The sequence below is a fragment of the Trypanosoma rangeli genome (assembly GCF_003719475.1).
Source record: "Trypanosoma rangeli strain AM80 chromosome Unknown Tra_15.4_contig_00138, whole genome shotgun sequence".
NCBI lineage: Eukaryota > Euglenozoa > Kinetoplastea > Trypanosomatida > Trypanosomatidae > Trypanosoma > Trypanosoma rangeli.
Genome location: NW_021705881.1, coordinates 16,176 through 39,813, shown reverse-complemented (window position 1 = coordinate 39,813; position 23,638 = coordinate 16,176). Strand labels below are relative to the sequence as shown.

Sequence of the window (23,638 nt, the reverse complement as noted above, 5' to 3'; positions counted from 1 at the left end):
GGGTGGGGGTAAATGCAAATATTTGCCACGTGTGTTAACCTTTTCGGTCACGGCACATAGCGTTCTGTTATTTATTTTTCTCTTTCTGTCTTTCCTTCAATGATCTTGTGGATGCAGTATTGTAGAGGTGCAGGCATAGGCGTCAAGGTACGTGTGCATGTATGTCTGGGGAAGAAGCATTAGCGATTGCCACTCGCCAGAAGCTTTGCGCACGCGGCCCATGGAGACTTCCCCCTCGTTGATAAGGCACACATGCATGCATGCATATATTGAATTTTGTCTCCGCCGTTGTCTGTGTGTGTTGCGTTGTTCGTTTCGATTCTTGCTGGCTTTTTTTTTGTTGTTGTTGTTGCCATTGCCCTTCCATGGCGTGTCGCCACCGCCCGTATCTGTTTCTTATGCCTTGTTGAAGAACAGGATATAATCTAGAACTTTACTGCTGCTAAACGAAAACAAACAGCAAAACAAGAAACAGAAACTATATAAGTATATAGACGAGCCTTTATAGCAACAGCCCGAGGTAGCGTAGGCAAACTGGGGTGTAATTATTGAAAAGCGATACGTGGGAACATACACCAGCAAAAGGAAACTGTAACTATCAACCCGGGTATTCGATAAGATAGCGAAGACAAACATGTTCAAGAGTGCAAGTCGTGTTCTATTGTCCCTCAAGACAATTTCCATCAATCCGCAGAAACCTTTTAAGCTGCACACTGCTGGCCGTGATGATATTCCTCCTATTCCGACCACTGCCACGTACGACACAGAGGTAATGAAGAAGAACCTTGAAATGATGTTTCGTGTTCGTCGTGTGGAATCACTTTGTGATCAGTCGTACAAGCTCAAGAAGATTCGTGGCTTTTGTCATCTGTACATTGGCCAGGAAGCCATTCCCGTTGGCATGGAGAATGTTCTAACACATGAGGATCCTATTGTCACGGCCTACCGTGATCATGCATGGTATCTTGTTCGGGGTGGGACACCGGAGAAAATGTTTGCCGAGGTGTTTGGCAAAGAAGGTGGGTGCTCTAAGGGAAAGGGCGGCAGCATGCACATGTATTCTGTAAAGTACAACTTCTTTGGAGGGAACGGAATTGTGGGGGCACAGGTGCCAATTGGTGCCGGACTTGCATGGCGTTTTGCCCTTGAGAACCGTGATAAGCCGAGCAATGTGGCGGTTGTCTTCTACGGTGACGGCGCGGCGAATCAGGGGCAGGTGTTCGAAGCCATGAATATTGCAGCACTGCAACGCATTCCTGTCATCTTCTGTTGCGAAAATAATCAATTTGGTATGGGTACGAGCAAAGACCGTGCAGCATACCAGCCGGAGATGTACCGTCGCGGTGACTACATTCCTGGTCTAAGGGTTGATGGCATGGATGTGCTTGCGGTGCAGGAGAGCACTCGGTGGGCGAAGGAATGGTGTCTGTCTGGGAAGGGGCCCATTGTACTTGAGTTTGACTGTTATCGTTATGTTGGCCACTCCATGAGTGACCCAGACAGCCAGTATCGCACAAAGAGTGACATCCAGAAGGTGCGTAAAACGCGTGACTGTATTCACAAGATGAAAGATTTTATGCGTGAAGAGGGAATCATGACGGAGGAAGAGATGGTGAAGCTCGAGAAGGAAATCAAGAAGGAGGTTGACCAGCAGCTGCTTCCGGCGGAGAAGCAGAAACCGACACCGCTTAGCGAGCTCTTTACAGATATTTACGTTGGAGAACAGTACGAGCACCGCACGACGCAGGGCACAGTCTATGCCAACCCGTGAAGTTGCACGACAGAGGCGAGTGGCATGAGCAGTAGCATGTGAAGTGGGCTGAGAATAAGTGGACTAACAATCTCACACGGGGAATATGCGGTGTACCTCACTAGCGGTCTTGATGTTGTCTTTGATCATTTATTATTTTTACTTTTTTCATATATGCTTTGTACCGGGTAGGGTTATCATGGAAGCTACGCAAGTCCGCAGGGATAGTTAGAAGAAGAAGAGGACTCTCTAAACCGTAGTAAGTTGGAATGACCGAGATGGGTGGGTGGAACGGGCGAAGAACGAGGGAAGACACGGAAGACGAATGATGTGCATTGATGTGAGTCAGCGGGGTGCTAACAAAATAATAAAAAAAAGAAGGAAAGGAAGAGGTTTGGAGAAGGAACCTTAACGTTTTAGCAGCACACCCACACCCACTCACATGTCACAAGCATACACATAAACACCACCACTATTTTGCGTTGTATGCTCATCGCCCATGAGGTCTTCAACACCACACACCACTGAGCATACCTTTACTTTCACGAGAGGGACAAAGCGGGGAACAAGAAGGGATGCTCTTTTATTTTTATTATGAGCACCGTCAAAAAAGAAGAAAAGAGTAACGACTAAAAGGTGCAAAGAAGGAAGTGATGGGAAACAATATAAAAGAAGGGGTTTGTTAACTGGAAGGTGAGGTTTCCTTTTTAAAAAAAAAGGAAAACAAAAAAAAATTGAACAAAAAAGAACATTAATCGTGAGGGATAGAGTGATATTGGCACAGGTTTAATGTGATGAACGAGGAACGGTATCCGTCTACTGCGTTGTTGTTATTTCATGCTTTTGATGCAGTTGATTTCTCAGATGCAGCTTTGTTGTTGTTGTTGTTGTTTTGTTTTGTTTTAAACTTATCCCTGTTCACTTGTATGGTAGAAGAGCGGCATTATTATTTATTTATTTTTTATTTTTTTATTGAAAGAAGCAAGCGGTTCATGCCACATTGAATTTTGATAGACACAGAAATACATTTATTGGGTTTGACCCGCGATATGGCAATGCGACGACGGCGTTTTTGCACCGGCCCATTTATTGCACATAATAACTGCATTTGCCTCTCTATTCAACCGTTTGTAGTGGAATCTCTGGCGCGTCGGTTTCAGCGCTTCGCTCCGGGTTGGGTGCGGTTGTCGAAGGAGTCGTCAACAAACGGGTCTCACGCCTCCACTTCATTGGAATCCTCGCCAGGATTACAGTGTGGCTGTAGTGTTGGGGTGTTTGAGAACTCCTCTGGGATGCCCGTCAGTGATGTGGAGGAGGGCCGCCGTGGGTTTCTTGGCTTTGGGCGTCGTGCCGGTCGTACCATGCCATTAAATCCTCTTGCTGTTCTGCGTCCGCAGAGTGGAAAGGCAACGGAGGATCGAAGGACCATTCGTTTTCTTAAGGCTGTGCAGATGCTGAACGGAAAGCGCCGTGCTGTGATGAGCGGCTGACGCTGCAGTTTACACCAGAGCAGCAACACGACATTGTAAACCGGCTACGCCAAGACGCGGTGATATGGTTGGATTTGACATCCTGCCAGGGGTGTGACGGAACGTCAGTTCAAATGGTGGTGTCAGTTTGCTCACCTTGCTCTTCTTATCGTCGCCCTGTCCGGTTTAGGTCTTGTTTTGGTGCTGTACTATCATGAGGTGAAAACGGTTTTGCTGCTGAGCCCCCAAGATCGCCATGATTACCAGAATATTGTGACAGGCATGCGCTTCAGTGAAATTTGTGGTATTGCAATGGAGGCTTTAAAGAGGGAGGACCCTCTTGAAGCACTGCCAGCGCTGGCGCGCTACCATCTTCTGCTTGAAGCGGTGCGGGCGAAGGGTTGGTATCAGATTGGCTGGGGAGTGGAGGCGCGTGCCCGCCACCCCACGCTCACCACTTGAGGAAATGGACTTTTTGCAGCTTTCCTACTGGGCGATCATGTACATTGGCTCTGTAGTTGCGTTAGGTAGGGTGCTGTTTACTGATTGTTTCGGTAATCTTATGGAGGTGCGGGGGGCACAGCGACATCGGGACATGGAGGCGAATTTTGTGCAGCATGGCCCCGAAATGCCATCACCATGCCCCAGCGACGACAAAAGCGGAGGAACATTCGTTTAGCGTGCCAACTTAACAGGCGTTCTCCTTTTGTTGTTTTTTTTTTTAGTCCGGGACGCATGTTATATATAATGTGTGTGCGTTGGTTGTAGCTGCTGAGGGTTTGGTTTGCTGTTGATTGAAAATATCACAGTATGCACCTATTAATTTTTTTTTTAAAAAAATCTCTGTCTTCTGTGTGCAAGGAGCTGAAGGTCAGAGGCGCGTACACACCCAGGAAAAGATGGCTTGCCCACGCGTGCAGTACCGCCGCCGCATGCACTATGCGACGCGTGGCAACCGTATGAAGCTTGTGCGTACCCCCGGCAACCGTCTCGTGATGCAGAAGCGTGCGAAGCGCTCTCAGGGCCCCCATACACCGTGGGTGCTTGGCCACAAGCGCCTCGCAGGCACGAAGGCGCTGCGCCACACGGAAGCCCGTCTTGCCTCGCGGCACCAGAAGAGCACGTCGCGCCCGTACGGCGGTGTGCTGAGTCACGAGCAGGTGCGGGACCGCATCGTGCGGGCCTTCCTCATCGAGGAGCAGCGTATTGTGAAGCGCGCGCTCAAGGCCCACGCCAAGTCGAATAAGGAGAAGAAGCGCCGCGACGCCAAGAAGAAGCGCAAGGAGGAGAAGAAGGCCGCCATCTCAAAGAAAATTGCAAAGAAGCTTGGCGTGAAGTCCACCGTTGCGAAGAAGACGGTCGCCAAAAAGAAGATCACGGCGAAGGCCCCCGTTGGCGCGACCCTCAAGAAGAAGTAGAGATGCGGTAGACTGAGTTGACGTTGCCGTCACTCGTGGGTGTCCAAATTTTGGCCCTGCTACAGCTTTATTTTCTTTTTTTTGTTTTTCATTTTTTTTTCTCTGATGAAAGAAAACCAAACACACAAAATAAAAATAAAAAACAAAAACAACCTGTTTGTCATTGTTTTTTGTTTTTTTTTGACGAACTTTTTTCCTTTCCCTCTTTGCGTGAGCTAACTCCCCACGGTTGCCTCGTTCTTTTTCTTATTTTGGCGTTTTTCACGTCTTGAAAGGGTTGCAGTCTCGACTGACAAAGATGCTTCACCATTTGCCCAGGCAAGGGAAGGTGCGTGAATGGAGTGCTGCGAGTGAGGACCGCAGCGCCTCGGAGGAGCGGGAGCACATCCTGCAGCGACTCCCTGCCTCTGTTCAGGCGATGCTGCTGCGGTCTAACCTCAAACTAACGGAGAGTGAGATGCAAAGTATTGCCTGCGCGACGGCTGATCAGCGCTGCGAGGCACTTCGCATGATCTTTGAGGGTCAATCGGCGGAGGATGCGGTTTTTTTTCTGCTGAACCTAAGCTGCCGCAACACAACATCACAGGCAACCAAGGTTGATGCGTACCCCACTGCAGGAACTGCCACAGTGGGAGTGATGGGCACCCCGCAGGCAGTGACGCCTCGTTCCAGTAGCTGCACGTTGGACGCTTCCCCCTCACCACATCCCGATCCATTCCCTCGTGAGAGGCTCTTGATGACGCAAGTGCTTTCTCCGCCTTCGTTGCGTTTTACGGCCATGAACTATTGCTACATCACTGGGGAGAAGGAATATGGTGAGTGCGCCTCTTCATCCTCGAGCGTGCCTTCACCGCACCCGCGTTCTCAGCCGGCACCTTCACAAGCACTAAGGGAAATTAGAGTAAACACTGCCGCCTTTCCAGCAGCAATTAATGCGGCGAAGGGGGTTTCAAATCCGATCCTAGTAAAAGCGAAGAAGTCCCCGAGTCCTTGCGTGGTAGCGCACCCTCAGCGAGGTTGCGAGAGAACTGCTTCGGGAGACGCTAAGGAGGCGGCAATAAAGAGCGTCAGACCGGAATTCCTACCAGTTTCCACATGTCCAACTTCAACGGCATGCTCGGCATGGAATGAACACTACCAGACATTTATTGTACATCCCAATCAATTGAAGCGACTTGAAGAATTAGAGAAGCACATAACACCCCCAAAAATTATATGTCCCCGAAATGATAGGGCTTTTCGTCGCCTGAAAACAGATGTTTGTCGGCCGTTCACACTTTCAGGCACCACCTCTGCGACGACACCGCCTTCCCCTTTATGGATATTTCATCAAAAAGGCGTTGCCGATTCCAGAGGAGGTGTTTCACCTGTTACACCACGAATACGCAATACGTACTACCCCGCAGGTAATAAAGACGCTGTCTCTTCGGCCCCATGTGTGCCGCCATTGAAGGCTCTGAAGAGCACAACAGTGAAAGAAGATGTCTTTACTCGTTTGTACACCAATACCCCTTTGCGAGGAACTTCGAGAGCGGCAGTGGCACTGGGGGGAACGTCTAAGGCGGTCGCAAATGAGAAAGCGACAACGCCGCGTAGTGCCAAAGTTAGGCGCACTTCATCTTGTTACAGTTGGCATACTTTGGCCCAGAACGGTGAGGGTGTGAATACGTGTCCGACGTGGCGGCCAACATGCCGGTCTACAACTTCTCATGCCTACTGCCATCATCTTACATTCACAGGGACGCTTTCTGCACGAAGCCACAATGGCGCCTTAACGAATGTGGTTGCACCGTGGAAAAAGCCATCTAAGATGAGTGTTGTTTCGTCCCGTGAAGGTGCTTTACAATCAATCCCGGGAAATGCCACTGCAATTAACCAACAGCCTGGCTTTGCTCAAACCTCAGCATGGAGTGACCGTCATAAATCGCGCGGTGTGTATAATTCAGGATTCACCATGCAGCTAACTCAGCAGCGTGATGTCAAATACTCTGCTTTCATCACGGCGAATAGGCTGAAACGTTCCGCAACTGCAACCACAGGGCGTTGAGTTCTCTTTTACGCACACCTGTACGTCCTTCCAGACATATTATATATAAGTATATATATAATATTAAATCATTACAAGAAAAATAAAAGGAAAAACAACACGAACCAAGTATACAAAACCTACACGTATAGCTTCATTTCTTAGACTGACGTCTGTAACACAGAGAGAAAAGACGTCTTTCCTTTTACAGGGATAACAAATGAATCCTGTTGTGGGATGCAAATTAGAGAAGCATTCAGAGAGAATGCGCTGCACAATTGTCGTATTGTACATACAACGCCCTCTGAGACTACTTGTTTTCTCCCTTGTTATATGTATTGAATCTTCACGCTTACTTTTGTTTACTACACTCCTACTGTATGGCCTAATTTCCATTGTTTTTTTTATCTTAGTGTATGCTAATGTGTGCATGCACCGTGGCTCCTCTATAGAGCTTTCTTTGGTGGTGATACTTTATTACTCGACGGTGTTTTACGTGAGCATCCTTTCTATTGTTTTTGTATTTTTTTTTCCTTTGTATGTTCTCTCCCTTTCTCTATGTTTGTGTTATGGTCTGGATGTTTTTTTGTCGGTGGTGGGGTGGGAGAACACAGGAGGAGGAAAAAGTATTTTGGATGGGCCCTTGCTCCGACGGAAGGGTGGCTGGAGGGGGAAGAAGACACTTGGAGCGAAGTGACGAAGTTAACATTCCTTGCCCAAGTGCGTTAAAAATTGGTGGATGGGGAGAGTAAACGTGTTTTCTTGACGCACGGTGAGGTCTCTGTTGTCGGATAGCACGTGCAACGACGTTGCTTCCCCTCCCCTCCCCTCCCCTCCTCTCCCCTCCCTACTCCACAGTGGCAGAGGATAGAAAGTGGTGGGTATTGGCCGTGCCTGCCATGATGCCATCCTTGCTACATGTCTTTCCCCCCATTTGGTTGCCGCTGTTGTTCTTACCGTTGCCTCTGTTTCTACCCTTCGCGTTCCTTTTATTTGTTTCTGCCCCAGAAGGGGGATAGTGTCCTGCGTTCTGCTGCCACTGACCAACATCGCCGATTCAGCACACAACGGGGGTGAAAGGCGAGACGGAGCACTCGACTTCAGAGGCCATTGACCACATACAGAGGAAAAGAAAAGGGAAAACGGTAGTGCAGGGAAGAAAGAGGAAATAAGAAAATTCACGCATACACATATACACGAGCACGTAAAAAAAAAAAAAATCAAAGAGGAAAGGTCGGAAGTTGTTCCGCCCCCCAACCAAAAAAAAAAAACAAACAACAACAACAAAACAGCCTCCAACGTGAAGACACTCATTGAGTGTGGAAACCAAAAGCAAAGAAGAAAGAGGGGGAAATAAAGGAAGAAAAGCGGTATCAAAAACGAAGGTGCAACAGCAACCAAAATAGCGCCGAATGTCGGATTGGGACAACGTTGGCTCATCTGTTATTGGTGAGGGAAACAAGAGTGGGGATGCGAAGAACGCTGTTGAGGTGGACTGGTTCTCGAACAACCATGACATTTTTAGTGGGGGCGGAGAGACTGTTCTTGTTGACCCGCGTGATGTTAAACGGGCCGAGACAGCTCCTTCTGTCCTCACAATGTACTCCGCCGATGGAACTTTGTGCGTTGGTGGAAGCCTGGAGGAGGTTGTGCCTCCTGAGGAGGAGTACCGCTACACCGAAGAGTATCACCTGCTGTATTACTCCAAGTATCCGCGCGATCCACGCATGCTTGTGCCACTTCGATCCAGCGGTGGTGTGAGGCGAGGCGGAGACTCGGGATTGCCGGGCCATCGTGGCGTCACGGGGAATCAAATTTTCTCCCAAGAAAGTGAGAATGTCACAGACAGCCATGAAACGACAACTGACAATGCCCAGGAGAAGGAAAAAAATGTCCAGGATTCTCCTGACATGGAAACGGCGTACTCAAAGAGTGTTTTAGAGTCCCTTTCAAATAATCAGCAAACACATCAACAAGAACAACAAAACCGGCAGCGGTACGAGGCGGACCCATCTTTTTCAAGCATGGAGGCAGACGAGGCACCCTCGGATGCACCCATGGATGGCAGCCTAAACATTCCAGCTACCACTAGAGGTTGTTTGCAATCCCAGATCAACAACGAGGTGACTTCAACTGGGCGTGGGCAACCACAGGCTGGTTCCACGCCACACTCTTTTGGACGGAGCAGTGCATCAGTACGTCGGGGGACTCAACATAGCCATCAAGGCTCTCAAAACGGTGGGGTAAAGAATAATGCACGTCGACAGGCAGATGGAGGTATTATTGGATCTTTTAGAGCTTCGGCGAATGAGCTTTCCTCGGTGCGAGAGTATCTTGAGGAGGTGAGCCATGAATGCTCCTACAATGCTATTCAAGGTCGTGTTGTCGCTCTAAGCAAAGACCAAGAAGGCAGTCGCTTCGTTCAGCGTCTCCTGGAGGAGGATCAGAACGTGACTAATATTTTCAAGGAGGTTTTTCCTAGTACTTGTGAGTTGATGATTCATGTATTTGGGAACTATGTGCTGCAGAAGTTGTTGGATGTGCTTCCAGCGCAGAGTGACGTGTTCAAGCAGCTTTTTGAAAAGGTGAGTGGAAGATTGAAGGAGTATTCATTTCATACGTATGGTTGCCGAGTAATACAAAGGTTTCTTGTAAAGGCATCCTCTGAAATACGGGAAAATATACTTTTTGAATTAAAGGACTGTATGGTAGAATGCGTTTTTGATCAAAATGCCAGCCATGTGGCGCAAAAGATCATAGAAGTTATGCCGGAAAAGACACAGTTTATGACTGAGGCCTTCTTGCCCAATCTGAAGGTGTTGCCTTGTCATCCGTACGGGTGCCGTGTACTGCAGTGCATTTTTGAGAAATGTTCCTCGGTTCCCGAGGTAAACATTCGTCCACTGTTCGAAGCAGTTTTGGAACATGCGCATGAGTATGTCATGGATCAGTATGGTAACTATGTCGTACAGCATGCGGTGCTTAACGCTCCGGAAGATCTCCGCAAACGTTTTGTAGAATTTCTCATTCCTCACGTGTATGCGTTGTCGTGTAGCAAGTTTGCTTCCAATGTGGCCGAGAAGACTATTGTGAAGGCAAACAAGGAGGAGTTGCAACAAATCGTTGATATCCTCACACGTCCATCAGGTGGAACTGATGATGGAAGTTGCCTTGTTCTTATGATGCAGGACCCATATGCAAATTACGTTGTACAACGCTTGCTTCAGGAGGTGACTAGGCAACAACAACAACATATTGCTGAGCAAACGAAGAGACATCTCACGAGTATCCGTCGTTCAGTCTACGGTCAACATCTTGTTCAAAAAATGGAAAACATGGGCATGTTTTCATGGATGGAGGGTGATATGTGCAACAATCCTGTGTATCATGAGCAAGCGGCTGTGGAATGTGCACCAAATCGGAAAGCTCGCGGAGCGATGGGGATTCGCAATGCCTCACGTGGTGTATCGGTGCCTCAAAGCGCCTATGTAACGTCAATGGAGCCATCCCTGGCCGCTGCCAGTTCTTATCGTCAGCCAGGGGCACCTGTTGCGGTTACCGGACGAGCTGTGCTGCCTTTGGCGCCAACGGGGTCTGGCTACAGCTACGGGTATCTCGATTTCTCGTCCGATGCCTTGCTGGCACCATCTCAGCAGTTGCAGCAAGCTCAGCACCACCTGATGTCTGTTCCTAGTGTAACGATTGGGGTCCAATCGTGTTATCCAGGCATGATGCCGCCCGCTCCACCGCCTCAGGCGGCACATTCTCAACAGTGCCAGTATCCTCCACGTCAGGTATTTGCGTTACAAGGGCAACACGGCAGCTACAATATGATGGATTCGTCATCGATGCCAGAGCATCAACATCAGATGTCTCAAACAAACCCGGTTGCCGCAACGAATCAAATTTATGCTAATTCAGGTGCTCGTGTAGGTCAACCACAAGGCGGCAAGTGGACAAACACGTACCAAACTCTTGACCCCTCTGTGCAACAGGCGATGCCGTGTGGTGTTAGTGCCCCAAATTTGTATCATGGCATGAATACGGCATCAGGATTCTGGAAGTGGGGTTGTGATCCAGTTCTTGCGTTGTCCTCATCCCTTGGACAACAGTTGCGGCTGATATAGCTTGAAATGGACAAATGGGACCGTTGACATCTCAATTCACAGGAGTTTCTCTGTGGAGTTTGGTGGCGCACTTTGATGCCCGCAGAGACACCCACCACTGGAAAAGAAGAAGATAAACAGGGGAGAAAAACTGATGTTCCGCTCGCCGAGAGAAATAAAACAACAAAAAAAAGTTTTTTTTTTTTTCTTTTTCTTATTGGATCTCACGTGCTCAGACCAAGAAAAATAATTCTTTATGTACTTGTAATCAGAGTGTCTCAGCGAATTTATCAAAATAAATTCGAAGAGCAAAACAAAGAAAAATAGACGGCGGGAAAATGCGCAATATGAATGCCTCCTTGCGCTTGTTGTCGTCCGTTGTGGGCCTTTTGCTGCAACGTGGCTTACTTGAGGAAAAAATGATCTCATGGTGTTTACGGGGACATATCAAGGGGGAACAGTTGCGTCGTCTCGACGTGTGGATGACGGTTGAGTAGCACTTCTTTTTTATTTTTCTATTAACTTTTTTTTTTTTCCTGCTTTTTGTTTTGTTTTGGAAGAATTTTTTTTTCTTTTTTTTTGGAAGATTTGGAAACAGTGTGCGATTCTCGTTGAGGCTAAGAAAGAAGGTACCGCGTCTTGTTCAACTTTCCTGCTTCTTTGCGTACAAATTGAGTTTTGTTCCCAAAGGTACTACATTGGAAGGCGGCGAAGGTGCATTTTATTATTATTATTATTATTATTATTTTCTATTGCGTGTATTTATTTTTGCTTGTTTGTTTCTGTCGTTTCACTCCTATTCATATACTACTACCCTCCACGCAGGCTAAGGTTGCGGTGGCGGAAGCGCAACTTTACTGACTGTCACTTTGCAATTTCACAATTGCCCAGCTGTTTATGTTGTATGGTTTTTGAACCAATTGTTGTATGGCTGCGTGAAGGTGTTGTATGAATCTCATCGGAGCTGGGGCATAGGGCGCAAAGAGCCAAACAGTAGTCTTCTTTCACTGTTTTTTTTTTCCGTTGTTTTTCTTCTTTGTGTGTTTCTTGTGTGGTTTGACCTTTTATCTTTCTTGCTTTCGTGTCTTTCCTGGAAACTAGAGAAAAATCCAATGATCTTTTGTGTTTGCCACCTCCGCCACCCGATTTTGTGCCTTCCCTTCCCTGCCACTTTTATGGGTTTTCCCTTGAAGTAAAAACGTACGAATAGTGGGATAAAAATGGGGTCAAAGCAGACGCGCATTTGTATTTATTTTATGTGTTGTGTTTTTTTTTGTTGTATAGGCTCTTTATTTTGTTGTTTTGTTTTGTTTCTTTTCTTTACTTATTGCAATCATATGCAAAGAGAACGATACGTATGTATGCAAGGAACATGACTGGGGGGGAGGCGCCTTTGTTCCACATTTCGTTTTGAACTGTTTTTTTTTCTTTTCTCTCTTCCTTGGCATCCGTCAATCTATATCTCTCTCTACCGATGTCCGTATCTATGTGTTTACTGACGCGCCGATGCATCTATCTATGTCTGCTCACACTTTTTTTTGTTTTTGTTTTTGTTTGCTTTTTTAGCTTGAATTTGTCTTTTACCATCGTGAGTGCTTGTTCTCACGTAAATACATGCATTTACGTATTGAGTACCTTGTTTTTGTGTTTTTCCGTTGAATTCTCGTTTGTTTCGTGCATCACACTTCCAAGCAGCAACTTAGTTACAAGTGGGGAAGACGGAATAACTATAGTAACACTAATATTAATAACGATGATACTTTTTCCAACTTTCATCATCATCGAGAATGGAAAAGGGAAAGGAGTGGGGCGTGGTGGGGTGGGAATAGGTGAAAATTGTATTAGTTCAAAAGGACTGAAGTCCTGTGAAAAAAATGATAAGAAGAAAAGGCCAGTCAGTATTCATCTAGCTATTTACTACAAGACCTTGTGTGGGGAGGGGAACGTGCAAGAGGGAATCATGTATTTTGTCTTTTTTTTTTTGTTTTTGTTTTTCTTCATCTCTAGCTATTTTCTTTTTGTTCTCTCCTCCCCCCACTCCCCACTCCCCACTCCGCCTACTCTGACATTACGTGAACAATGCATTATTTTAATCTGTGCACGTGTGTAGTTTGAAAACTTCAAATATAAATGCAAATGCATGTATACATAAATATACACATTTATGTAGTTATGAACATATTTGTTTGTTCCTCTGTGTGTGAGTCTACTGACAAATTCCTGTGGAAGAGTGGTGGTACCAAGAAAATGTAAGGAAACAAATAGAGAGAGGAAATACTTTTTTGTATTCATGTATCCTCACATATGTGAGAAAAGAAATTAGTCAAAACAGCAAGTGACAGATCTAATATTTAAACCTTTTGGAAATGAATCGAGGCAACGAAGCTTACATGCTGTGCGTGTTTACTTATTTGTTTATATATATATATATATATATATATATACCTTACTTTTTGCTTTTTTTTTGCATGTGCGTGCGTCTGTTTCCTGCTTTAAATCCATGTGTGTGTGTGTGTTTTTATTTTGCAACGCATGAAAGTAGATATATTTGTGTTTAACATTTTCTTTTTAGGGGTTTTCCTGCGCCCCAGACCTGCGTGAAGCTAACATCATAACGAGCATGTCAGAAGCAGCAACGACAAAGGCCGCCTCTCTCTCCCCGGTTTTTTTTTTGTATGAATGTTTACGGGTGTGGGGGATAACAAGGGAAAATCAAGAAGATGCCTACGCATCCACAGTCAGGCACGTATATTCATGTTTTTTTTTGCTTATATGTGTTTGCGTCTGTTGCCGATATACACATGTTGTTTGAGGCGAATCGTGGAAAAGTGATGGAAATGTGACTTTTTTTTTGTTTTATTGAAGACGTTGTTTTTTTTTTTTTTTCTAGATGTGTGCTTGTTGGCCACGCGGCGCACTTTATCATGCAAGCAGAATAACGCTTGTCCTCGCACACGCGTCTTCTTCTAATAGCCACATGCACACTCGTTGGGTCTTTCTTTTCGCATGCGCCTTTGTTTGCTTGCATCGACACGCTGGATGCCTGCACAACAAATGGAGGGCGTGATGAGAAATGTGAGTCACGTGACTTACATTTGTAGAGAGAGCGAAGGATGTACTAATGTATATCACCAGATGCAAAAGTTGGTGTAAAGAGGGAAGCAAAAAAAAAAACAGGCACACAAAGAAACAACCACTGCCGTGTCACTTTACGATTTATTCTTGAGCGGGAAGGAGAGGTTCAGGCAGAGAGTTTGCGGTGGTGAAGCTGCGATACATTAATGCCTCGGGGGAAAAGGGAGGGCCCCACACATTCCTTATGATACAGAGCTTCTTTGCCGTCGCCGAAACCTTGTGAACACGTGGAGATAGAGAGAGAGAGAGGGTTAACATGGTGATGAAGTGTGGGTAAGAGAATGCGCCGTGAGGCAGGTGAGGGGGTGGTGTGCCGAAAACAATGCTAACGGGTGCAGATCAGCCATTGGCGGCGGGAGTGGTTTATGTATTTCTGTCCCAAGCAGCGAAGCAGAAGCAACTGGGTGGAGGGAATATGTTCAGGTGGTGTACTATTTGTATGCCGTTTTCCTCCCTCGACTACGTCTTTTTATTGTTGGTATGTGTTTTTTTTTTGTAGTCTTTTGTTTTGGTCTTTGACTTCATCTTATTTATTTATTGTTGTTTATTACGTCAAAAGCACTAAGTGCTGTTTTTTCCCCGCCTGGATTGAAGTTGTTACGTCCCCTTTCTTTCTATGCGCATGCGCGTGTGTGGTAATTTTTTTGTTTGTTTTCCTTTTTGTCCTGGTTTTTGGCTTTCAATACATTTTTGAGAGCAATATTGAGAGATATTTGTGGATGATTCAGTTGCATGCACCCCTCCCCCCCCCTTCCCCCCCGTCTTTGTCGTCGCGTGCTTGCGTGTGTCTTAGCTTGAAAATACCCATAAAAGGGGAAAAGGAATAACAATAATAACGAAAATAATAGCACTAACACATATACCACCGACAGCGTTGCTTCTCAAGGGGGGCCAAACTGTGTGTGAGTGTGTGTTAGTGTCTGAGGGTGAGAGAGTGAGTGACTGTGCTGTGCTGGTTATTATTTTTTTAATTTTTATTTTTTGCTCCTCCTCTCTCTTCGCGCCTGTGAGGTTGTACGCACCTATCACGTGTGGCGCCCACGGCTGCTGCAACGCTAACAACAACAAAAAACAACAACATCAACAACTAGTTGATAAAAAGATAAATAGACAAATCTATTCAAAAGGAAAAAGAGGACTGAATAAAAAAAGCGTGGGCTGTGAAAGGACGGAAATACCAAAAGAAAGAAAAAGAGGTGGCCCATTAGGAGGGAAATGACTGGGGATCTTGAAAAGTCGAGGCGTCTCTACCAAACGCTGTTGCTTCCAGATTTTAGCAGCGTTGAGGAGGTGCGACAGGCCTACAAGTCGTTAGCTCTCAAGTACCACCCGGATAAAAATCTTGCTGACCCGTCAGCGGCGGAGAAATTTCGTGATGTTCGCGTGGCATACGAGATACTCTCAAACGTAGAGCGCAAGCAAAAATATGACTGCACCCTTCGTATGTATCAGCCACTGGGCGCCAATTCCTTTACCCCAGGAATACGCACGCCACGGGCTGGATGCCCCGCCGATGCTGGGTACAACCCTTACATGCCGACTGGGAACACAACGAGTAGCATCTACGAGGAGCTGAATTCGTACGCTGCACGAAGAGCGGGAAAGCAACAACGACGGTCCTTCTCCGCTGCCTCCTCGCCGGAGGACCGGGCTTCGCAGTATACAAAGGAGCAACAAGAGTTTTTTAAAAAACGGGAAAAGGAGCATAGGGCGAAGCTTCAAAAACGTCTAGCGCAAGAGCGAAAAGAACAGATTGCACGAGATTTAGAGGCTTTGCGTCGGGAACAAGAAAGACGTGAAGAAACCCAACAACGCTCACGACAGCTTCGGCCAGGGAATGAGGCTCGTCGAGCATGCGCATCTGTCGGATCTCGACGTGCCTCTCCTTTTCCCCGTGTTCCCATGGAAAACCTGTCGCATGTGGGGACAAGCAAGGAGCTTCCCAAGGTTTTTTCTGCACGTGTTCCTCATTCACCTGGAGGCTTCTCGGACATGGCGCGCCCTCTCCAGTCGCCGCGGCCCCCACGTCCGTTGTTTGACGCAGAGGCAGATAGAGCGGAGCGTGTGCGTCGTGAGAAGGAGCGACAAGCCGAGGTGCGGCGGGCAGAGCAGGAAAAATATATGGATCGATTGATTAGACAACGTATGCGGGAAACACGTATGAAGGAGCGAGAGTTGGAGGAGGCGGAACGGCGAGAACGAGAAAATAAACAGCAGGTGCTAATGCTAGATGAAAAAAGTGTACGAGAGCAAGTTATTGAGGCGCAGGAGCAAATAGAACGCCGAAGACTATGGCGGCAATACAAATTGCAAGTACGATGGCATGTATTACAGCTACGTCTTCGTCAGATTTCAGGAAAAGAGACAATTGGTAGAATATTGATCCAGTCTTGGGAAGAGGAACAATTTGAGTTGTTATGTTTACAAAGGAAGGAATCTTGGGGGCGTACGGGGTGTCAAATGGATGAGGATTTGGCATGGAACGATTTTCTATTATATCATGTGAGAATACAAGAGGTAATATTTGCACAGAAACAATGTAAATTAATATCTGCACAGTCCATGGAATTTGAGGCAGTTTGTTCCGCAGAGGCCGTGGCATTTGCGATTCTTGAGGTCCAGCGACAGGAAAGTGTGAGTCGACTCCAGTTAATGAAGGATTCGCTTGAATGTTATCTTGAGTGTTATAGAACCCGTCACGAATTTTCGGAGCAGGAATTGATGAGAAACGCGTTGATTGATGAGCGAGGCATTGTCATCAAGGAGGAGGCGTTGGACCGTGCGTTTTTGTTTACTGCTATGCAGGAGTGGAGGGGTCGTTGCGCCTTGGAAGAAGAAGAAGAAGATGCGATTCTGGAGATTATACAACAACGTGCATCGGAGCGACAAGGGCAACATCTCAGGGAAGTGGAGCAGGCGCGACTGTTGGAGCGGCAGTCACAAGTGACTACTATTGCAGCTTTACAGGCTGAAGTACGGCGTTTGCGGCAAGATATGTATTTCACCTCGGCGGTTCCGCCGAGTAGAGAAGAAGAGAGCTTTGCTTTGAGTTTGCCGCACAATTCTGAGTTGTTGAGGGATGCTACCATGGATACGCCACCAAAAAGCATTGAATATTTTCCGTGGTGGTTTGTACGACAAAAAGATCACCACGGACAACAGTGATAATCACCACTGTGTGGCCGTGGTGTTAATGGTAATGGTTTAAAAACCAACAGCGGTAATGGTGTACTTTCTGGGGAGGGCTTCTCTGCATTAGTCTTCATGCGTTGACATGGCCCTGCGCAGGACGCCTTCTCCGCAACACCGTCTTGAAAGGGCAGCCGCTGCAAAAGAGAGGCCGGATAGTGGGTGTCCGACAAATCGTGCCACTAGTAGTCCACACCATAGCCAATTTCACGCCATTACACTCTCTCATCGTGTAAGTTCAATAGCTTTGCGTAAACCATAATATGTGCTCCTTCCCACGTCGTACCTCCACTGCATAATATATTGAAACATGTAAAGCAGGCGGGTGTTAAGGCAAGCGTTGAGGGCATCACTCTTTTCCATGCAGATTATTATTATTATTATTTGGTGTTTTGTTTTTGGCGCCATACTTTCAGATCTCATAACACCTTTGAACACGGCCACGCGCGCACCCACAGAGCAACGAAGCATGAAAAGGAAATGCCGAAAAACGGTGCGTGTGCGCCCCCAAGTTTGTTTTTAGCTTGTTTGTGGTCATTGTTGTTTTCTTACTCTTCTTCTCATCTACGAATTCCGTCGCCTACTTTGTTTCCTATTTTTTTTTGATTTTTTTCTTTGTTACGCTCTAGACGGGAAAAGAGAGAACCCGATTGTAGATGGCTTCTGTATATTTAGTCTCTTTTTTTTCATTTTTGATTTTTTCCCTTCCACCTTTTTTTTTTTTTTGTTGTTGGTATCCCCGCTGAATGACGCGGAGAGGCTTCTTGCGACGTTTCTCCTTATCAATGAACTCGCTCTTTCTTTTTATTTCGTTCTTGTTGTACGGCGCTTTGGTGCCTTACTGGCCTTTCATATCTCTGCTACTTGGGTGTTCGTCGGCTTCTCTTTTTTATTTGTAGTCGAATGTCCCATCTTGCGATGTTTTTTGCTATTCTGCTTCGTCGTTGTTGTGCTTTCTCGGTGCCACGTTCTTGAATTGGGCTTTGTGTGCCGTGCACTGGGGACGGCGTGGGGCGTGTCTGTGTGGCGAGATTGAAGCGGTTATTGTCAATGTGTGCGCCGTGTGACGGTAAAGGGAGCACAAGCAGTGAGACAATAGTAACTCGCGTGCTTGAGTTACAGTGATGGGCTTGTAGTAAGAATATGTCTGTATTGAGGCTTTTGTACAGGGAATACTTCTGAGCTCGCTTTTTTTTTCCCCCTTGTGTGTTTCCGATATTCTAAATGTTTTGTGAAGTGAAAACCGATAGTTTTTGTATCGCATACACACACGCACGCGTTTCGCCCCCACTTGGGATTATAGGCTATACAGTAATTGCAGGGGGGAAAAGCCTAAAATAAAAGACGTAGAAACGATGGGGTACAGTTTTTCGCGTGCTCAAATGGAGGACTACAAGGAACTTGTCAAGGATCGCTTCTCTGAGGAGGCCATTGAGTTTCTGTACGCCAAATTCCACAAGGCGGCGCCTGAGGGTGCCATGACGCCCGTAGAATTCAAAAGATATATAGACAGTACTGATGTGTACAAAAACTACAGGCAAACCCACCTGACAGCACCATTGCTAGGTGGCATTAAGAGTGCTAGTGGTATTGGTGGTGGAAATGCAGCAGTGAAGAAAACCTCAAGAAATGTAGTGGACAGAGAGATGTACTTGCACCTTTTTCGTGCATACGATCGAGACTGTGATGGTGTGATTTCCTTCAGGGAATTTCTGCTGTATCACTTGGCGGTGATGTACTCCACCGAAGAGCTTTTTGTTGTCGTATTCAACGCGTATGACGATGACCAGGATGGCTACCTCTCTCTTGCGGACATAATTAGCACTATCACAGCGGCAACGCGCTACGTGGGGGACTGCGATGTTGAAGACCAGGAGGTGCAACGTGTGATTGAGGAGGAGGCGCAGCGTCTCATGTTTTTCTTGGATGTCCGCAAAGATGGACGTATCCGGCGCGATGATATGCGACTGATCACACAGAAGCACCCCGAGGTACTGGAGAAGATGAAGAATTTGATGTAAACCGCTTTCTCAATGTATGTATGTATCTCTGCCTGTCTGTGCGTGGATGCCTGTGAGAAGGAGAGCGAGAAAGCTAAGGAAATGGCTCGAGGAAGTGTTTCAAATATGGGTGCTCTCTCGACGAAGGGGTTTACTGAAGGGAAAATGGTTTCATTCACAGTTTGAGTGGAATCGAAGTGTTTATTTTTGTATCATTGTTTTTTTTTTTTTGCTGCATTGAAGCTGACGTACTTTCCCCTACACAAACACAAAAGAGAAAATAAGAATGACAAAAATTGGCATCATCCGCGGCATTTTGAACCTTTTCTTTTTGTTGTTGTTTTTGTTTTCAGTTTGATGCGGCATGCCGGTGGGGAATGAGGTGGGACTTGTTTTTGGTGTTGTCAATGCTTCCAGCAGTGTGGTCCGTCCTAACAATCACCTGCAAGGACGCTATTCTGTACTTTCTGCGTTCCCCCCCCTTGGTTTCCATGGCTTCTCTCTGGCTGCCTGGTTGTGGCGTCTTTGGCTGAACACAGGATAAACGGAAGCAATCACATTGGCTTAGCTCGCTGAAGAGCCCTCTGGGGACATATATTTGCCGTGCCACTGCGACTGTGCCGAAATACTTCTCCGTTAGGATACACGTGCCGCCGAGGAGACACAAATGGGCAAACGACACTTAGCATCGGGGATTAAAAACCACGGAGAGGGCGGAACAGAAACGCGTGGTGGACCCCTTCTTGGGCGGGGCGGAGCATCTTCAACGGACCTCACTTCAGACCTCCTGAGGAAGGACTGCGCTGATATTACAAATGCCAAGGACGATCTTCGGCAACCGCATCCTCGCCAGCGCCAACAACTGCGGCGACACAATTCTGTCGTGAAAGACAAGAATGATATAAATAGTTCTTCCCTCAATAATCTTTTGCCTGACGGAAAAAAACATGTGGTAAGTTTAACCGCCTCGCAGTTGCTCGAAAAAGGTGGAGTTTCAGGGGAAGGAACTCATGTACTGAGCCTTGGCAGTTTCGGCAGCAAGACAAGTGCTGGGATTTTAAACAACGGCAGTTGTCATGTGGTTCCTCCACATGTGTTGCTGCCACAGGAACACACGGCGTTACTTGCCGAAGAGGGCAACTGCGACGAAGCGACATCCTGTTTAACCGCGAAATGTTCCTCTGAAGGCCGCGCACGTTGGCTAACTGGCCACGGGCCTAGTGGTGCGAAAGGCGCCCCCTCGGAAGACTGTGTCCCCAGAACTACCATGAGTAAAAAGGAACGAGAAAGGTTACAGGTGTCCTCTACCACGAGGAATAAAAAGCGTGGTGATGCGAATGAATTAGTTGACACCACCGTGGAAAATCTCACCGATAGGCATTCTGGGACCGAGGCGTTGTCAACATCGCCACATGAAAAGGAGCAGCAGCTGAATGAAAAAGAAGACGAAAAAAATCATGAAGTTAAACACATCCAGAGGAAAGCAACGAATTATTTTGTTAGTTTACCGGAGTCGTCTATGAAAATAATGCAAGCTTCAACAAGCCCCCCGTTTTCTGGCGGTGTGTTTGTTGAGTCACAGTCGAGTTCATTACGAAGGAGTGTACCTACAAGTATGGAAAGAGAGGAAAGATGCGTATTCCCTTTATGGAGTGCCGAACATCAGAACCCCAACACTCAAACCGAGAATAATAGGTATGGATGCAATAGTAGCTCCGTGTCCTCGCATCCTGAGTCCTCTACGGATCAGCATCATCGCAGTTACAGCTTCACACCAGAGGTGAGTCTTTCACTTTGTCGACTTGTGGATGAGAATGTCGTAGCATGTCTTTCCCAAACGGCGGAAAGGATGATGCTGCAGCGGCAGAAGCAATTAGGCTGCGTCGCTGAATATCTTACGGAGGCTATTGCGCACGAGGCGTGGAGTAAAGGCGTGCACTATGGTAGTTTGCGTTACTATGTGTTTGGAAGTGTTGCGATGTGTACTGTGTTGCCAGATGGCGATAATGATATGACGATTGATATTGAGGGGCTTTTAAATCCTACCAAAAATCTTGAGCAAGGAAAGGCCTTTGTGGATCCTCATGCTCGTGTACTGACAAGCGGAAGGAGCAGCAGCAACAACAATAATAATAATAATAATAGTATGTCATCATCTCAGGCAGCTGTCATTGCAGGTGGGGAACTTCTCTCAGGCGTGGCAGAATACTTGCAGCAACGCAACACTCCACTTTACGTTGACGCCCTGGTACTTGCTGAGGTCCGTGTTCTGAAGCTCGTGATGGAAGGCAGTTGCTTTGACATCACCGTGGGTCAGCTGGGTGGTGTAGACTGTGTTCGTTTTTTGCATGAGATGGATATGATAATTGGCTGTCAGCACCTCTTACAGCGAACTCTACTTTTGTTGAAGGCGTGGTGTTGCTACGAAGCACACATCCTCACTGGACAGGGTGGGTACCTTTCTTCCTACGCGGCCACCATCATGCTGATTGCCATGATGAATACAGTGGAGTTTCTTGAGGACGTGGATGCGGTAGCAGAAAAGGAAAGGAAAGAAGAAGAAGAAGGGCATTCGAGAAGTGGTCAACAAGAGCTCTTCAAAAACATTTCACCACTCCAACTTTTTGCGCGTTTTCTTAAATTTTTTAGCTTTTTCGATTTTGGGCGTTACTGTGTCACAATATTTGGTCCACTTCCACATGCTTGCCTGAACGGTAAATCATTTGACTTCACTCAGCTAGAGGCTTCAGATGGAAGAGGCGACAGTCGTGGGGAGCGGCTCAGGTCATCGAAGTCTGAGGCAAAGGACAATGCTTTTGAGGAGCTTATTGATGTGAATGGCTTGGGTCTTACTGCCGAGGGAGTGAGGGCGTTTGGACATTGCCTTCGTCGTCGCGCTAAGCCACTCATAACTGTCAATGGAGTGAGACATATTTTATATGATGAGCACATGCGACGTCTGCATGATAAAACGACGTCATTTGAGCTTCAACAGGAAATGGGAGGGATGGAGACAGCTTCCGGTACTTTTGAGAATAGTGTTGGAGACGCGGAGCAGCCACGTCTTAATAATACCTGTGATGACGTACTTGATTACGATAATTTCTTCTGCTCCACCTTGGATACTAGTCACTTTCCACTCCGTACGATGAATGTGATGGATCCGCTGCGATGGAGTGCCAGCCTTTGCCGTGGAGTGAGCCGTAATCACTTGCAACGTATCCGCCGCGCCTTTCGGGAAGGCCTTGCTCTGTTTGAAAGGGGGTCCTCTATAATTGGTAACGTATCTTCTTATTCCTTTGCTGAGCATGGCGAATACAGTGATGCTAGCTGGGAGAGATCCTCTAGAACAGGCGAATACTCGGGAGTTCTCTCGGACCCTGTGAAACTGGTGGCGGAGCAAAGGATTTTTTTGGAATCCATCAATAGTGTTTTAAAGGATCTGTTTGGGCATACTCTAGCAATACTGCGGAAACGCACTCCAGACCCCTTGTCGTCAATGCACCCACGACAGGTGCAATGCAGACGATGTCCATATCCATCATTTTTTTGTGCTTCATATTCAAAACGGATGTGTGAGGCACAATTTATCTTTGATCTTCAAGACGCCATACAGAAATGCAGAGATGGGCATGATGCAGCTGGCTCAAAAGCACAGGGAACAATATACGATGCAAAAGCTTCCCCGTTTATTCCAGCCCTTTTGAACCAACGAAGCAACAGCAACAAACACCCCTATCAGCAGAAGCAGCAGCAACAGCAGCAGCAACAGCAGCAACAGCAGCAGCAGCAACAACAGCAGCAGCAACAACAACAGCAACAACAACTGCATATGGTACCGAGTCCTGGAACTATGCGATTAGGAACGGGACCAATGTTGTCCACTGTTCCCTCTACTACAAATGTACCGTTGCCGTTTGCACATTCCATGTGCGGTGTAGGTTGGCAGGGCGCCGACAAGCTGCCCAATAGGGATTCCTGTATGAACCTGATTACGATGGCCCAGTACCTTGCACGCGGGGCACCACTGCTTCGAGCTCGTACCAAAAACAATTCTGTACTTGGGTGCCAACGTGTATCCCCAGTAGGTACTGTGCCGAGTGGCAATTTATACCCCGCTGATTTTGCTGCTTTTCAGTGTTACCCAGCGTTTTCACCAGCAGGATCTTTGGGAACAAACTGTAGAACATCTATCGAACAAAACATGTTGGATGGAGCTCCAACTAATTTTGTACCATCACTCCCACCACCACCGCTACTACCACCACCGCCACCACCGCCACCTCCACCGGGTTTAGTTTCGTCATCGTCTTTAATTGATGCTCGTTTTCAGACGACAACGTCTTGTCAGAAACCCCAAAGTGCTTCCAGGCGATGTGTGACGTCGAATTCGTACTTGGACGTTTTCAACGCTGGAGTTTACCCTTTTCACCCGACACCTATAGGCGCCCCAAATTTGGTTGACACAAAAACAAACAATGTTCGCCTTTATTGATTTTTGCCCTATTGTTTTCTCGTTTTTTTTTTTTTTCGATTGGGGCTTAA

General features: G+C 46.9%; 8 protein-coding genes and 2 pseudogenes across 8 annotated transcripts, besides 24 other annotated features; all 10 read left to right on the top strand.

The window, feature by feature from the left end:
* Nucleotides 1–62: 62 nt before the first annotated feature.
* Nucleotides 63–98: a sequence feature (A-rich).
* A 189-nt stretch (nt 99–287) lies between these two features.
* Nucleotides 288–352: a microsatellite.
* A 92-nt stretch (nt 353–444) lies between these two features.
* Nucleotides 445–479: a microsatellite.
* Nucleotides 480–634: 155 nt separating this feature from the next.
* TraAM80_04652 (putative pyruvate dehydrogenase E1 component alpha subunit) lies at nt 635–1,771 on the top strand (the record flags this gene model as incomplete). Its single annotated transcript, XM_029381572.1, has 1 exon — nt 635–1,771. One exon carries the CDS (start codon nt 635–637, stop codon nt 1,769–1,771), a length of 1,137 nt encoding a protein of 378 aa, XP_029238629.1.
* A 688-nt stretch (nt 1,772–2,459) lies between these two features.
* Nucleotides 2,460–2,499: a microsatellite.
* A 123-nt stretch (nt 2,500–2,622) lies between these two features.
* Nucleotides 2,623–2,652: a microsatellite.
* A 147-nt stretch (nt 2,653–2,799) lies between these two features.
* On the top strand, nt 2,800–3,240 carry TraAM80_04651 (uncharacterized protein; the record flags this gene model as incomplete). Its single annotated transcript, XM_029381571.1, has 1 exon — nt 2,800–3,240. The coding sequence occupies one exon, from the start codon at nt 2,800–2,802 to the stop codon at nt 3,238–3,240; it is 441 nt and encodes a 146-aa protein (XP_029238628.1).
* Nucleotides 3,241–4,118: 878 nt separating this feature from the next.
* On the top strand, nt 4,119–4,637 carry TraAM80_04650 (60S ribosomal protein L34; the record flags this gene model as incomplete). The annotated part of the gene is made up of 1 exon (XM_029381570.1): nt 4,119–4,637. The coding sequence occupies one exon, from the start codon at nt 4,119–4,121 to the stop codon at nt 4,635–4,637; it is 519 nt and encodes a 172-aa protein (XP_029238627.1).
* Nucleotides 4,638–4,703: 66 nt separating this feature from the next.
* Nucleotides 4,704–4,737: a sequence feature (A-rich).
* An 8-nt stretch (nt 4,738–4,745) lies between these two features.
* Nucleotides 4,746–4,789: a microsatellite.
* Nucleotides 4,790–4,935: 146 nt separating this feature from the next.
* Nucleotides 4,936–6,684, top strand: TraAM80_04649 (uncharacterized protein; the record flags this gene model as incomplete). The annotated part of the gene is made up of 1 exon (XM_029381569.1): nt 4,936–6,684. One exon carries the CDS (start codon nt 4,936–4,938, stop codon nt 6,682–6,684), a length of 1,749 nt encoding a protein of 582 aa, XP_029238626.1.
* Nucleotides 6,685–6,720: 36 nt separating this feature from the next.
* Nucleotides 6,721–6,748: a microsatellite.
* Nucleotides 6,749–7,477: 729 nt separating this feature from the next.
* Nucleotides 7,478–7,511: a microsatellite.
* A 274-nt stretch (nt 7,512–7,785) lies between these two features.
* Nucleotides 7,786–7,839: a microsatellite.
* An 83-nt stretch (nt 7,840–7,922) lies between these two features.
* Nucleotides 7,923–7,952: a microsatellite.
* Nucleotides 7,953–8,075: 123 nt separating this feature from the next.
* Nucleotides 8,076–10,790, top strand: TraAM80_04648 (pumilio protein 2; the record flags this gene model as incomplete). Its single annotated transcript, XM_029381568.1, has 1 exon — nt 8,076–10,790. One exon carries the CDS (start codon nt 8,076–8,078, stop codon nt 10,788–10,790), a length of 2,715 nt encoding a protein of 904 aa, XP_029238625.1.
* A 173-nt stretch (nt 10,791–10,963) lies between these two features.
* Nucleotides 10,964–10,988: a microsatellite.
* A 281-nt stretch (nt 10,989–11,269) lies between these two features.
* Nucleotides 11,270–11,350: a sequence feature (A-rich).
* Nucleotides 11,351–11,490: 140 nt separating this feature from the next.
* Nucleotides 11,491–11,516: a microsatellite.
* Nucleotides 11,517–12,025: 509 nt separating this feature from the next.
* Nucleotides 12,026–12,266, top strand: TraAM80_04647 (hypothetical protein; annotated as a pseudogene).
* Nucleotides 12,267–12,301: 35 nt separating this feature from the next.
* Nucleotides 12,302–12,333: a sequence feature (A-rich).
* Nucleotides 12,334–12,734: 401 nt separating this feature from the next.
* Nucleotides 12,735–12,792: a sequence feature (A-rich).
* Nucleotides 12,793–12,832: a microsatellite.
* A 353-nt stretch (nt 12,833–13,185) lies between these two features.
* Nucleotides 13,186–13,213: a microsatellite.
* A 400-nt stretch (nt 13,214–13,613) lies between these two features.
* Nucleotides 13,614–13,655: a sequence feature (GA-rich).
* A 479-nt stretch (nt 13,656–14,134) lies between these two features.
* Nucleotides 14,135–14,153: a microsatellite.
* Nucleotides 14,154–14,801: 648 nt separating this feature from the next.
* Nucleotides 14,802–14,856: a microsatellite.
* Nucleotides 14,857–14,961: 105 nt separating this feature from the next.
* Nucleotides 14,962–14,992: a microsatellite.
* Nucleotides 14,993–15,119: 127 nt separating this feature from the next.
* Nucleotides 15,120–17,069, top strand: TraAM80_04646 (putative chaperone DNAJ protein; the record flags this gene model as incomplete). Its single annotated transcript, XM_029381567.1, has 1 exon — nt 15,120–17,069. One exon carries the CDS (start codon nt 15,120–15,122, stop codon nt 17,067–17,069), a length of 1,950 nt encoding a protein of 649 aa, XP_029238624.1.
* A 391-nt stretch (nt 17,070–17,460) lies between these two features.
* Nucleotides 17,461–17,478: a microsatellite.
* Nucleotides 17,479–17,772: 294 nt separating this feature from the next.
* Nucleotides 17,773–17,825: a sequence feature (A-rich).
* A 623-nt stretch (nt 17,826–18,448) lies between these two features.
* Nucleotides 18,449–19,114, top strand: TraAM80_04645 (calcium-binding protein CML; the record flags this gene model as incomplete). Its single annotated transcript, XM_029381566.1, has 1 exon — nt 18,449–19,114. One exon carries the CDS (start codon nt 18,449–18,451, stop codon nt 19,112–19,114), a length of 666 nt encoding a protein of 221 aa, XP_029238623.1.
* A 186-nt stretch (nt 19,115–19,300) lies between these two features.
* Nucleotides 19,301–19,635, top strand: TraAM80_04644 (hypothetical protein; annotated as a pseudogene).
* Nucleotides 19,636–19,760: 125 nt separating this feature from the next.
* Nucleotides 19,761–23,588, top strand: TraAM80_04643 (DNA primase small subunit; the record flags this gene model as incomplete). Its single annotated transcript, XM_029381565.1, has 1 exon — nt 19,761–23,588. The coding sequence occupies one exon, from the start codon at nt 19,761–19,763 to the stop codon at nt 23,586–23,588; it is 3,828 nt and encodes a 1,275-aa protein (XP_029238622.1).
* Nucleotides 23,589–23,638: the final 50 nt, after the last annotated feature.